The sequence below is a fragment of the Mizuhopecten yessoensis genome, unplaced genomic scaffold (assembly GCF_002113885.1).
Source record: "Mizuhopecten yessoensis strain PY_sf001 unplaced genomic scaffold, ASM211388v2 scaffold9651, whole genome shotgun sequence".
In the NCBI taxonomy this organism is placed as follows: Eukaryota; Metazoa; Mollusca; class Bivalvia; order Pectinida; family Pectinidae; genus Mizuhopecten; species Mizuhopecten yessoensis.
In genome coordinates this window covers 1415147-1431029 of record NW_018408154.1, presented here as the reverse complement: position 1 = coordinate 1431029, position 15883 = coordinate 1415147, and the positions used below count along the sequence as shown (strand labels likewise).

The 15883-nt window shown below is 37.1% G+C and overlaps 1 protein-coding gene across 3 annotated transcripts in view; it reads left to right on the top strand.

Annotated features, from left to right (window-relative positions):
• The window catches only part of LOC110458607, a 21847-nt gene extending 11486 nt beyond the window's left edge, over nucleotides 1-10361 (top strand). For 2 of the 3 annotated variants that reach the window (XM_021510384.1, XM_021510386.1), the window contains exons 4-5: nucleotides 8671-9829; nucleotides 9964-10361. In XM_021510384.1, coding sequence (XP_021366059.1) covers nucleotides 8671-9188 — 518 coding nt within the window. In that variant the 3' untranslated portion in view covers nucleotides 9189-9829; nucleotides 9964-10361. The remainder of the gene's footprint in view (nucleotides 1-8670; nucleotides 9830-9963) is intronic. The other variant, XM_021510385.1, reaches the window with a different exon arrangement.
• Nucleotides 10362-15883: the final 5522 nt, after the last annotated feature.

Genomic DNA, 15883 nt, shown 5'->3' with positions numbered 1-15883 from the left:
CTTCCCTATCTTTATTTCACTATCTTGTGCCCTCAGGAAATCGTAACCCAAAACAACTGGTACTTCAATGTCTGCCACGATCATCTTGCATGGTAACAGGTCTCCTTGTATCCTAAGGGGAAAGGTGGCTATCCCCAAAGGTGTCACCATCTTTCCGTCTGGCATCTTCAATTTTCCACAATCTACATCCAGAGCTGGCCTTGTCCCCTCTGGTAAACTCCTATACACTTGACTGTGTAGTACAGATATGGTCGCTCCTGTATCAACAAGACAGTCCACTGGTTTCTTGTAAAGTTGTGCCCATACAAATAATCCATCCTGACTTGTTCCTTTGCCTGTTATTTCAAATATGTTACTGGGTCCCTCTACACTTTTGTCTCCTCTGGCTGGGTCATGACCCTCTGACTCAGTCATTATTGGTTTAAAGGCAAGCTGTACATCTCCATAGATCTGGCATCCTGACCTTGAGCCGGGTTTTGCCTTTGTTTTTGTCCATATCCTCCTTGTCTTTGATCTTGGCCTCCGTTCCTTTCACTAGTTTCTTGATCCCTATTCCTCCGACATTCTCTGGCATAATGTCCGGATCTTTGACAATTGTAACAGGTTATTCCTGATTTACACTCCACCGATCTATGTCCTGGTTTCTTGCACTTGAAGCAAACAATGGAACCCTGGTCTCGAGTGGATTTTCCTTTCTTGTTTTCATCTTTAACTTTATTTTGCATGGTAAGGACTCTCCTTACCAGGTGTTCCATCTGATCATCCCTCTCCTCTAGGTTTTGGTCATGGGTTATCTCCCCCTGATCCTCCATTGTACTCTGTCTGAGATTATGGCGCTCAGAACGCCCTTTACTTCTCCCCACTTTAAACGCCTCATACTTCAGAGCTAAGTTCAATGCCTCATCAACGTTTTCTCCACTGCCTTGACACACAGCCCACTCCATCTCTTGGTCATTTAATGCATTCCTGAAGTATTTGTATCCCAAACTCTCCCTGACCTCATTAGGAGCTGTAGGGTACCCCAACCGGACTAAACGCTTCACGTCCTGAGCCAGTGACATCAATGACTCATTGCTTTTACGTCCTCTGGCTTCTACCTGTGCTCGATACATCTCACTTTGATTCTTGGGTTCAAATTTAGCAGTGAGGACAGGTACTAGCAAATCAAAGTTAGAGAGTTGTTCCGCCTTAAGGTCTCCAAGTATGCCACGAGCAGTTCCCGTCATGCACGAGGCCAATTTCAATGCCTTAACCTTCCTGGACCAATGGTTAATGGTGGACACTAGATTAAAGTGTGTGAGGTATTCTGTCCAGCTGCTCTTGCCATCATACTGGTCTGGTTTAGAAAAACCTGTCCTAGGTCCTGACATGCCCCCAGGGTCTGAGTGTCTTACTAGGCACATTTGTCTGTCTCCTCCCTCATGGGCTAAGTTTAGCCCCTGAGATGGTTCCCTTGGCTGCTGGTTTATCCCGTCCATGGTCCCTGTATCTAGGTTGGCATGAAACCTATTCTGTGCAGGTCTGTCATAGGGATGGTTGACTTGAGCATGACTGGAGAACTCTGGTCTCGAGTAATGTCCATACCCTTGGTTGTCATTGTAATCCTCCTGGTCTGAACAATTCCAATGTTTTCCTGGTGTATAGGGTTCCTCAGAGAATTCCGCTGGTTCCCCTGACTGGTTCCATGACTCTCCCTGTCTGTGACCTCTGTTATATTGTTGGTTTACCTTTGTTCCTTCATTTCCATAACCTCAGGTCTTTCCGTTGTATTTAATGGTGGTCCTCTTTGACGTAGCCCTGGTCTAGAGCTCTGGTCTACCTCATGGTCTCTGAGGTTTATAAGGGTCTCCCTACAACGGTCCTTGTATGGTCCCAGATTCCTATTTAATGAATGCCTGGGTCCATCCTGGTACATTACGCTTTGGTCATGGCTTTGGGAGGTGATATTCTCTCCCCTCCCTGAAATGGGTCTCATTAGGTCCTCAAGTCCATTTTGTCTGCTTGTCATGGTCTCTAATCTCTCTAAGATATTTGATATGGTATTTTCTAAGGTCTGGAATTGGGAAACACTTACATAGTCTCCTTGGGTACTGTCTTGGTCATCATTGGTTTCATTTGTCTCGGTTTCAGGTACACTCTCCTCTGACTCATCCCTATATCTACTGGGTTTTCGTCTTACCCTTCTACTCTCAACTACATCATTAACTTCCCCCGCACCATTCCCACTGATCTCTACTATACCCTGATTTTGTTTCTGCATGTCTAAATCCCTACTGTCCCTATTTTTCCTAGAGTCTACCTCTGCCCTACGTTTCTTAGAATTCCTAGGCATTTTTATTTTATTTTTGGCTAACTGTCACTGAGTGGTTCTTAAATAAACACTAACAGGATTCACACTGATCCCTAACGCTGCCACCAATTGTAACGTGGTCGGGTCTATCTCTATCAAGGCCTATGATTTGTAGTAAGATAGCCAACTCTTCACCCTTGGTCAATAGGGTCTCTTCTTAGCCCCTGGTCAATGGGGTCTTTTCAGCCTCTGGTAAGCGAGGCTACTCTAAACTGGATACTACTTTGAACCCACTCAGTGACAGTGAACAAACGCCAAATGAACAGTTCTATAATGTTTATTTATATACATAGGAGTACTGGAGCCATACGAGCATGACAGTTGCAAGGTTAATACAAGTCCATATCAACGTATCTCACTCTTGTTCTGTACATATATACACTAAAACTTCCAATATAGCTCAGTTTCACTATTATTCTGACTTATAAAGTAAATCTGACATATAGATATCAACAATAAACCTTATTTGTTTCAATTCTAGCAGTAGGAATTATATCTGACTGAAGTTCGTTACGGTTTCTAATGTAAACATTGACCTACATTTTATACGACTTTGACGTCACTTTACCATAAGCGATTACAGGGAAATCCCTTCTAAAAATAGTTTGATAGATAGATTAAATGACAATAGGCTATATCCCTAGGAAAAATAGGAAGTGAATCACGCTCGAACCTGGTAAGCGGTTCCGAGATCTTAAAACCGTGTGTACTCACCGGCTGCTGAGTCGTGACTCCCGATGTTTAGCAAAAGTCCCGAAAATAACGGGACACCGTCCCGAGAAATTCACGTGCCGGGACTCTAATATGATTGGTTGACATGCACACAATGTGAAAATGTAAACTTCCGGCCTCGGACATGCGCACTGCATTACCGGAGAACAACATGTTGTCGAAATTAAACATTTGAACAAGATCGACTGAAAATGACAAACTACACGACTAAATGACGACTGACCAGGTAATCCTTATAGATGCCACTAAACTATGATATATGTAAATGTTTAATTACCGCGATTCTCATTGACAACTATTATAAAGTACGTTATTATTGGAAACTAAAATGCTAGACGCACGTCTAAAATCGCCATGTGTCGGTAGTACTAAAGTCCGATTTAACAGAACGAGCCAACGATGCTGGGGAACACCATAACAATTAAAGATGGTCCTGAATATAAACAACGTTAACATAGTGGCGTTACACTCTATATAATTGTCCCTGTTGTAATAAGGCCAACACTGCAACTCGTTTGCTGGGTCTATGTTGTCCTTTTGTTTTGATGCAGCATCAGTAAGAATAGAAGTGTCTTCCTCTTCCTCGATGGCCCAGAGAATATCCGGAGAACATTTAACAGATGAAAGTCGTTACGAAATGTACGATGACCAACAGCAGCCATCATGGCAACTGATTAAGTAAATACCAATTGTCAGGAAAACATGGCATATGTTATGAAAATGGTTATTCCAAAGGTTGTTTCATGCATATTCATTGCGACATTATGATTGTGTTTGCGTTGGTGTCTATCTTAGTGAATAATTATTTTAGATAAAAGTTCAGAATAGTAGTACTCTTTGTCTGGCTTTACTTTCTGGATAACATTTCACCAAATTTACCCTAAGGAATGGTCCATGTGAGGCCCCTTCCAGAATCGGAGTCAGAATCAGAAATTCGGTAGATATGTTCTAGACATTTTGTACTGATTCGCTACTGTATTTGTTGTTGTTTTGCTTCTGTTGTAAATACTAGTACATATGTAGGATCATTTTTACAATCTAACTTGTTTTTAGTCCAAATATGATTATCATCTCTTGTCAGTATATGCCGCCTAGGAGGCGACAATTGTGGGAACCTCCTGCAGCACCGTCAGTTTCCAAATTGTGATTTCTTTCCTCCATCACCGCAGGTTCATATCCCAGTTATATATTACTAGTATATTTAAGTATATGAGATACGTTCCCCTGGCACTTAGACCAGTGAGTCATGCTTTCAGTAAACTATGGCTGGTCACTTCAAGTCAGATATTCCTCTGAATTTAGTGTCCTTAAGCTAATGCTTGGTGAAGAATAAGTCATAGTCCATCGGGGAGTCTGTAACATCTCAGGACATTGACATTCTTTCATTGACAGAAACCTGGTTAGGTTCAGATATCGATGACCAGGTACTAGCTGAGCTAATACCAACAGGCTATAAATTCCTTCACAATGCTAGACTTAGCAGACGTGGTGGCGGGGTGATTGTTCAGTTTAAGAAAGGTTTAAGTGTGAGACATATTTCTCCCAGCCATGATGACTTGCTCTGTCATTGCTGATGATAACCTGTCATTTACAGGCCTCCTCCATCTAAACAGAATGCTTTCCAAAATACAGTGGTTATTGATAAGTGGTCTACCTTTTTAGACCACCAGGTTCTTGTACCATATATCATTATCATGGGTGACGTAAATTTCCACTTATGCGATCTATCTTATGTTGATGCTCGCCAGTTCTCTGGGCTACTAAATTTCAAGGATCTGATTCAGCATGTAACGACAGAAGCTACACAAACCCATGGCCACACACTGGATGTGGTCATAACAAGGGAAGATAACTTGGTCATTCAACGAGCAATTTCAGTAATTGATCCGTGTTTAACTCACGTTAAGGAGAACCAATGTGGTGATCACCTTGCTGTCCACTCAACACTGAATTATAGGAAGCCAAATTGTGCAAAGGGAGAGGTGAGCTTCCGGAAATTCCGCGAAATTTCAATACCAGATTTCAACAATGACATTCAGTCTTCTTCTGTCCTTCAATCTACTGAAGGCGGGGTTGATTATCTTGTTGAAGCACACACATCTGGTAAAGAGCCCTCTACAGACTATGGTGATAACTGTGAGACCGAATTCCCCGTGGTATAATGAAAATTTCCGCATAGGAAAACAGAAACGCAGAAAAGCAAAAAGACGGTGGCGAAGTACCAAATTAACCGTTCACCAACATATTTAAAGGGACCAATGTCGGCTAGTTGGTTAACTCATTCAACCAAAGAATGCTTATTATTCGGAAAGAATCGAAGAATGTAGTTAGGACCATAGGCAACTTTTTAGACTCATCAAAACCCTGATGGGTCAGAAAGGTGAAATCATCTTGCCAAGCTTTATTTCGAAAAAGATTTGACAAACAAGTTCAGTGATTACTTTTTGAATAAAATCAGCACGACTAGGAACATTGGCGAAGTGAACTGCTGACAATGATATCTCTGTCATGACTGCTGGCATTAAATGTGATGGGGAACCATTGACAAAGCTCTCACCAACAACCCAGGGCGAGTTGCGCAATATCATCATGAACTCACAATCGAAATCCTGTGAGATTGATCCACTTCCTACATATCTATTAAAATCGTGTCTTGAAGCACTGCTTCCTTTGCTTACCTCAGTTATGAACAAAACATTGGCTGAGTCTAACGTTCCATTGAGTTTCAAGGCACACATGAGACCATTGCTGAAGATGAGTTGAAGAACCACCGCCCAGTATCAAATCTGCCCTTTCTGTCTAAAATCTTGAAGAAGATTGTGTGTCAGGGTTTAGAGGTTCATCTCCATGCAAACAGTCTCCATGACAACCTGCAATCGGCCTACCGCATGGGACACTCTAGTGAGACGCCCTTTCTACGTGTACATAATGACATCGCTTCTGCATTAGATAACAAGTACAGAGCGGTGCTTGTCATGCTGGGCTTGTCAGCTTCATTTGACGTCATCGACCATGACATACTTTACAAACGTCTGGAATACTCTTATGGAGTGACTGATAACGAACTATCTTAGTAAACGAGAAAAGTGTGTTGCCATCGGATTTACCATCTCTCATGACAAAATACTATATTTCGGGGTTCCGCAAGGGTCGGTGTTAGGACTACGAAAATATTGTCTACACTCTAATCCGATTGGAACCTGGATGAAGGCCAACATGCTAAAGCTCAACCAGGAACAGACGGAACTAATCGTCTTTTCCCCAAAGTATCATCAAACAATGGCTTTCCAGCTAAAGGTCGGTGCAAGAACTATTGAGATTGCACCAGCTATTTAAAACTAGGGGTATACGTTGACAGTTTACAGGCATGGAGAAACAAGTGAACGCTATTGCCATATCCTGTTTCTACCATATCAGGAACATCGGATGTGCCGGCAGCTTATAACTGAAGATGCATGCAAAGTTTTGGTGCATTTACTTGTTACCTCTCGGTTGGACAATGGTAATGCCCAGCTCTGTGGTTTAAACTGACAAACTAACTAGTCGTCTGCAGAGGGTTCAGAACAATGTAGCACATCTGGTTACTCGTACTCGAAAGAGAGAGCACATCATACTTGTGCTATATTCATCGCACTGGTTACCTGTACGGTACAGGTCGCAATACAAAATTTTGGTATACACATGCAAGGCACCGAATGGAACAGCTCCCCAGTACCTACAGGAGCGTGTTACCCTGTATCAGTCGTCACGATCACTGCGGTCGGAGACGAGGCAGAAGCATTGTTGTGTGTCCCAAAATCTCGTACTATGACCTATGGAAACCGTGCTTTGGGAGGGTTTCATCCACGTTGTGGAATAGCTTACCATCTACTATTAAAAAGTAAAATACCCTGGCCAATTCAAGAAGGACATAAAGACCCATCTCTTCACGTCTACATTTTAGGCTCTTTGCACAGACGTCATGTGCATACCACCCTTTATTTATTCATTTATATGCATATTGAGGTGATTATCTTCTTGCTTAAGGTAAAATGGTGATTGTAAGCATTTTTTGTTTATCAATTATAACTAATACTATTTTCCATTCTTTAGAGTAATTTTACAAATTATGTAGGGCGCTATATAAATGTTGTATATTAAGAATGTTGTATATTATTAACTCTTTGTATAGTTAACTAAACAGTTTTCGTGTAAAGTATATGTCTGTCTTTCGGATACTGCACAACTTCAATATAATGAAGATAATATCCAAGTGGTACGCTGGTTAAAACTGAATACAAATGAGGGACTCAATAAGTACAAGTACAAATTTGAAGGAATTCAATATAATCGATAGGGGGGATATGCTACGGAAGTTGTTCCAATCTGAAATAGGTTTTAGAAAAAAGGAAAATATTCTCCACTTGGTTTTTTTCAGAATGTTGTTTGGTTACACTTTTGATGAAAATGGTAGGAGAAGCTTTTCTTGTCGACTTAATAGTGCCAGTTAAGCATGTTTGTTGCAAAAACAACAGGATGTTCTACTTTTTCGTTTTTATCAGTGTCGGTATTTGGTATATGGGTCCCAGCCAAAACAGGAATAAATACTAGAATGGAGGTCTGACAAAAGATAAATATATCGGTTCATTCATTTTGGATCATATGTTTCTTGCTAGAAAGATTAATGTTGGATCTGCTTGAGAGCGTACATTTATATTTTGGAATATGGCTTCACACTTTAAATTATATTTGAGAGTGACTGCAAGATCTTTTGCTTCAGTTGCACCTGTATAAGTGGACCGCGGTCAAGTTTGAATCAGGTGTAATTTAGATGGAGGATTGGAGTGGAATATCTTGTAGTCAGGAACTTGTAACACAATGTACAGCAAGCGATGCCTCTCAATCCATCAAAATTGAAAACCTTTAACTTCAAATAACCGTTTCTTTAATTTTGAATATTTCTCCATTGCAATTTTCATAATCGTTGTCTTTGTGACGAGTTCAGGTAAAAACTTTTAAAAACAAGTATTCCGTGATATTTTGTAAAAAAAAAAAAAGGCCCAACCGGACTTGGTCTTTTATATTTATTATTAATTTCTATACAAGGAATTAGATTCTAGCAATAGTGTTTCTAATGCTGATAGGTAGTGTAAAGCTAATAAAGATGACTGGTATATCTTGTGCTGTTTTAATGTATCGCATTGTTACCAAATAACACGACAAGTAGCCCATGTTCGTATACGTGTATCACAGTTGTAATCTCCATGTTGTTTTGTTTTAAATAACCATTATTCTTCCTATAAACAAGGACAGAATTGTTTACTGTTGGTCCTTATCTTTTTATTAAGTCGGTATTATGGTTATTCATGACCAGACATATGCTAATCTCTTTTCATTATTGTATGAACATGTACACTGTTTTAAGAATCATTATTTCCAATGTTGTTTTTGTTATACTCAGAGATTCGTTCACTGGTTTCTTTGTGTCCTTGTTCATTGTGTGTTGTTCCTCATACCTCGATGCCAGTTAATAGATTGGTTCACTAATGTTTTATTGGTTGGCACCGTTTAGTATTTGGATTACAAAGCTTTAATGTTGTGTCTTATAGGAGGGGATGGAGGCCACAACGACAACGCGGCGGAGATCCAGGCTGAAGCAACGGGTACGTATGATATTACGTCATGGAAGCGAGGCGGAAACGTCTGTCAATTTGCTAAGGCGGCCTTCAAAGACTATAACATTGTCGGCCCTTCAGTCAACAACGTTACTTTCTACGTGGCCGACCGGTCGTATCGCGTCACCAACGACCGGGGCATCGACGCGACCCACTGTAGCGAGTGTCTGTTTGCCCTTGACGGTCAACCGGACACCAAGGGAGGGGATCACCGCATCAACTATGAGATCTACCTGTCCTTTAACAGGGTTATCTCCAGTTCGAGCAGAAAAGGCCATGGGGTGTGTTCCGTCGACCTGCAGTGGGAGTGTAATCAGATACCTCAAGACACTAGTTCAGCTCCGGACATCTGTGGAGCTCCGATGGAGAACAAACCCAATACGATTCTTACAATTGTAGGAATGGTGTGCTTTTTATACAGCCAAACCCACGTTCTGTGGGTAGAAAACTAAAGTATTGAACGAAACCTTTTTTTTAATATTCACGATATAATTGCTCTTATTGTTGTCGTGAGTTTATTCTGCCTGGTCTTTAGTTAGATATTTCTACTTTGTGGGAAGAATATGTTATCTCTGCTTGGTGTTCACCATTCCCATAACTGTTATTGGTTTCACCATTCCAATACCTGCTATAGGTTTCATCACTCTCATAACTTCCTTGGGTTGAATCACTCCCATAACCTCAATGGGTTTAATTACTCCGATAACTTCTATAGGTTTCATCACTCCCATAACTTCCATGGGTTTAATCTCTCCCATAACTTATATAGGTTTAATCTCTCCCATAACTTCTATAGGTTTAATCACTCCCATTACTTACATGGCTTTAATCACTCCCATAACTTCTATAGGTTTCATCACTCCCATAACTTCCATGGGTTTAATCTCTCCCATAACTTATATAGGTTTAATCTCTCCCATAACTTCTATAGGTTTAATCAATCCCATAACTTCCATGGCTTTAATCTCTCCCATAACCTCTATAGGTTTAATCACTCCCATAACGTCCATAGGTTTAGTCACTCCCATAACGTCCAAAGGTTTCATCACTCCCATAACCTCCATGGGTTTAATCTTTCCCATAACTTCTATAGGTTTATCACTCCCATAACTAACATGGGTTTAATCACTCCAATAACTTACATAGGTTTAATCACTCCCATAACGTCCAAAGGTTTCATCACTCCCATAACCTCCATGGGTTTAATCTTTCCCATAACTTCTATAGGTTTAATCACTCCCATAACTTCTATAGGTTTAAGCGCTCCCATAACGTCCATAGGTTTAGTCACTCCAATAACGTCCAAAGGTTTAATCACTCCCATCACAAACTGTAATAACTGCTATAAGGTTAATCACAAACTGTAATAACTGCTATAGGTTTCTTCACAAACTGTTAATGACTGCTATAGATTTCATCACAAACTGTAATAACTGCTATAGGTTTCATCACAAACTGTAATAACTGGTATAGGTTTCAACACAAACTGTAATAACTGCTATAAGGTTAATCACAAACTGTAATAACTGTTATAAGTTTCATCACAAACTGTAATAACTGCTATAGGGTTCATCACAAACAGTAACAACTGCTATATGTTTCATCACAAACTTTTAATAACTGCTATAGGGGTCATCATAAACTGTAATAACTGCCATAAGGTTAATCACAAACTGTAATAACTTCTATAGGTTTAAGCGCTCCCATAACGTCCAAAGGTTTAATCACTCCCATTACTTACATGGCTTTAATCACTCCCATCACAACCTGTAATAACTGATATAGATTTCAACCCAAACTGTAATAACTGCTAAAAGTTTCATCACAAACTGCAATAACTGGTATAGGGTTCATCACACACTGTAATTACTGCTATAAGTTTAATCACAAACTGTAATAAATGTTATAGGTTTCATCACAAAGTGTAATACCTGGTATAAGTTTCATCACAAACTTTTATTAACTGCTATAGGGTTCATCAGAAACTGTAATAACTTCTATAGGTTTAAGCGCTCCCATAACGTCCAAAGGTTTAATCACTCCCATTACTTACATGGCTTTAATCACTCCCATCACAACCTGTAATAACTGATATACGTTTCAACACAAACTGGAATAACTGCTATAAGTTTCACCACACACTGTAATAACTGCTGTAGGTTTCATCACAAAGTGTAATACCTGGTATAAGTTTCATCACAAACTTTTATTAACTGCTATAGGGTTCGTCACAAACTGTAATATCTATTATAGATTTCATCAGAAACTGTAATAACTTCTATATGTTTCATCACAAACTGTAATGACTGCTATAGATTTCATCAGAAACTGTAATAACTTCTATAGGTTTAATCTCTCCCATTACTTACATGGCTTTAATCGCTCCCATAACGTCCATAGGTTTAGTCACTCCAATAACGTCCAAAGGTTTCATCACTCCCATAACTAACATGGGTTTAATCACTCCAATAACTTACATAGGTTTAATCACTCCCATCACAAACTGTAACAACTGCTAAAAGTTTCATCACAAGCAGTAATACCTGGTAAAGGTTTCATCACAACCTGTAATAACTGCTATGCTATAGGTTTCATCACAAAGTGTAATAACTGCTATGCTATAGGTTTCATCACTCCCATAACCTCCATGGGTTTAATCTTTCCCATAACTTCTATAGGTTTCATCACAACCTGTAATAACTGCTAAAAGTTTCATGACAAACAGTAATACCTGGTAAAGGTTTCATCACAAAGTGTAATACCTGGTATAAGTTTCATCACAAACTGTTAATAACTGCTATAGGGTTCGTCACAAACTGTAATATCTATTATAGATTTCATCAGAAACTGTAACAACTGCTAAAAGTTTCATGACAAACAGTAATACCTGGTAAAGGTTTCATCACATACTGTAATAACTGCTATAGAGTTCGTCACAAACTGTAATACCTGGTATAAGTTTCATCACAAACAGTAATACGTGGTAAAGGTTTCATCACATACTGTAATAACTGCTATATGTTTCATCACAAACTTTTATTAACTGCTATAGGGTTCGTCACAAACTGTAATACCTGGTATAGGGTTCATCACAAACTGTAGTAACTGATATAGGTTTCATCACAACCTGTAATAACTGATATACGTTTCAACACAAACTGTAATATCTATTATAGATTTCATCAGAAACTGTAATAACTGATATACGTTTCAACACAAACTGTTAATAACTGCTATAGGATTCATCACAAACTGTTAATGACTGCTTTAGATTTCATCACAAAATGTAATAACTGATATACGTTTCAACACAAACTGGAATAACTGCTATAAGTTTCACCACAAACTGTAATAAGTACTATAGATTTCATCACAAACTGCAATAACTGGTATAGGTTTCTACACAAACTGTAATATCTATTATAGATTTCATCAGAAACTGTAATAACTGCTAAAAGTTTCATCACAAACAGTAATACCTGGTAAAGGTTTCATCACAAACTGTAATAACTGCTATAGGTTTCATCACAAACTGTAATACTGGTATAGGTTACATCACTCCCAGGATAGCTAAAGGTTTAATAGCTCCAATATCTGCTTAAGGTTTTACTGCTTCCAAACTGTTATAGGTTTCATCACCCCAATCCCATTTTTTCGATTGTATCAGTATGACAAACAATTCCCTCAGTGTGTCGTTTTGCTGCCTTTATATATGTCAGTGCTTCGTGTTGAGGTTAACAGTACATTCGAGTTGAAATATCTTTTCTTTTTATTTTAACATTTTCATGAATGAAACTTTTTGTTTTTTCTTTTGCAATAATGACTCTTAGGTATACTTCAGTTGAAAAATGGTGAAACAAACTACGTTCTAATTTTTTTAATACTTTTGTTTTATCAACTTAATCATTCACAGTCAAAACAATTTTTTTCTTTAGATAAATATTTATATGTACTTGTACCCCATGCTGTAGCCGAAATGGGAGAAGATTTATATAGTATTAAGTATATCTTTGTACATTTGCATTTTTGCCCAAGCCTTAAATCATACTGACGTGGTTTGTGTTCTTTCCTTTTCCTTTTTTGATTTATTTAAAAAGAGTTTCTTCGTGCGTGTTTGTACACATTATATTGATAGTCATTATATATATAATATAAATATATGTATTTTATGATTTTAAAATTGTATATATTACAAGAAGACAAATCTGTTTGTTATTTCGTATGATTTCAATTTAATGTACTCTTGTATCTTTTAAAATATACATTGAATGAATTTAAGTTGTGTTTTGGTTGTTTGGTGCTGGGTGAAATATTTATTCAAAATTATTTTTCTTGATTGTATGACATGTGATGTGAATGTCGGAAAATAATAATAAGCCATTCAAAATATTGTTCTTTCAACAGTAAAAGTTCTACTAGAAGCTTTACACCTGAGTATGTTACATTGTTCGGCATGTCTCCTGTTGCACAGGTACCTATATGATATGTGTTTTTATAATACCAGTTTTCTGAACCATAAATTTACCTAAATTAACAAAGCCGAAACATGGGTCGATAACAGACAACAATCAAACATGCTCGAGCAAGAATCATGACAAAGAAAATATCATCCGAATTATTGTATATTCCTTTCTTAGTTTAGACAGTTTCATTGTTTGTGATCTTAATAAAAAGATATAAAGATAGTCATTGGTCCAAATTGCTGATGTTATGATATTGATGATTTAATGTGTAGCATGTACTAGATTTGCCCAGTTATGATTCAATTCTGAAACTTGGAGTCATTCTTTCACACCAGATGTAGTTTTATAAAACAGAAATGACAATGATCAACCGGATGAAAGTAAAAAAAATATAAACTTTATTAACTAATCGAAAGTAATATGTCCTATGGGTGATTTATTTATTTTTTTGAATTGTTGTTTTGACAAAACCTTTTAAATTCATTGCGTTTTTTTTCGTTTTTTGAGCAGTATTATTACGACATCTGGCATTGAGAATATCTCTTATTATCGTAGTTCATTTCAGTTTCTCACATTTTCTCTACTTGTTCCCCTTTCAAAATGAAAATAATATTTTCTTCGTAATTGCGTTTTTTTTACTTTTGAGCTGTATATTGAAGACTCCTAGGTTTGACAATATCTTTCACGTTCAATGGTTTATTCGCTAAGTTCCCTCATTATTAAATAATTGTATACATGAATTAATTGTCCATGGGCTTCAGTTTTGTAATCCTGCTTAAAAAGTCATTATTGCTATTTTAGATCAGCTAAGTTAAATTTTCATTCGATTTCAATACTATTATCAAGCTGATATTTCAATACTCAGTTGACTTCCTTTGATAATGCTTTTTATTTATATCCATGATATAAAATACCTATGTTTGTGACTTTGCTTTAAAACAGGCTTATCTCTCGGATGGAATAAAAATAACATTAACAAAACGACTGTCTTCTCTACTACTTTATAGTTTAACCAGAAACAAAAACAAATTGGTGAAATTACCATGGTCGAACCCAACACCTAAAGGTATCGAACGTGTTTATATACCTCACTAAAAACGGACATGCATAAAAATAATCCTGACTAGGATATTTTATGTACTAGTATTGAAAATAGTAACAAATATTTACAACCCAGTTGAGTGTTGATCAGCCGGACTGGGATACTTTTCATTTAAATCAAACTTTATTGTAGATAAGTGTGTAAAACGCAACCAGTGAAGCGTTTATGTACGTTTGTATAACTTCTGTTGATACGGTATTAATATTGATATATAAAATGGGGTAAGCGTTTGTACACATAGGTGTAAAACATGTTTCATTTATATCATAGGTAAATAATGTGGTTTACATAAACGATATCCCAGTCCAGCAGATTGACACATAACTTAGTTATAAATGGTCTTAAATGATGTGTTTTATATCAACGATATCCCAGTCCAGCAGATTGACACATACTAAGTTATAAATGGTCGTAAATGATGTGTTTTATATCAACGATATCCCAGTCCAACAGATTGACACATAACTTAATTATAAATGGTCGTAAATAATATGTTTTATATCAAAGATATCCCAGTCCAACAGATTGACACGTAACTAAATTATAAATGGTCGTAAATAATGTGTTTTATATCAAAGATATCCCAGTCCAGCAGACTGACACATAACTTAATTATAAATGGTCGTAAATAATGTGTTTTATATTAAAGATATCCCAGTCCAGCAGATTGACACATAACTAAGTTATAAATGGTCGTAAATAATGTATTTTTTGCCAAAGATATCCCAGTCCAACAGATTGACACATAACTAAGTTATAAATGGTCGTAAATGATGCGTTTATATCAAAGATATCCCAGTCCAGCAGATTGACACATAACTTAGTTATAAATGGTCGTAAATAATGTGTTTTATATAAAAGATATCCCAGTCCGACAGATTGATACATAACTAAATTATAAATGGTCGTAAATAATGTGGGTTTTTTCAAAGATATCCCAGTCCAGCAGATTGACACATAACTTACTTATAAATTATCGTAAATAATATGTTTTATATCAACGATATCCCAGTCCAACAGATTGACTCATAACTAAGTTATAAATGGTCGTAAATAATGTGGGTTTTTTCAAAGATATCCCAGTCCAACAGATTGACACATAACTAAGTTATAAATGGGCGTTAACAATATGTTTTATATCAAAGATATCCCAGTCCAACAGATTGACACATAACTAAATTATAAATGGTCGTAAATAATTTGTTTTATATCAAAGATATTTCAGTCCAACAGATTGACACATCACTAAGTTATACATGGGCGTAAAAAATATGTTTTATATCAAAGATATCCCAGTCCAACAGATTGACAAATAACTAAATTATAAATGGTCGTAAATAATGTGTTTTATATCAAAGATATCCCAGTTCAACAGATTGACACATAACTAAATTATAAATCGTCGTAAATATAATGTCTTTTATATCAAAGATATCCCAGTCCAGCAGATTGACACATAACTTAGTTATAAAAGACGTAAATAATGTGTTTTATATCAAAGATATTCCAGTCCAACAGATTGACACATAACTAAGTTATAAATGGTCGTAAATAATTTGTTTTATATCAAAGATATTCCAGT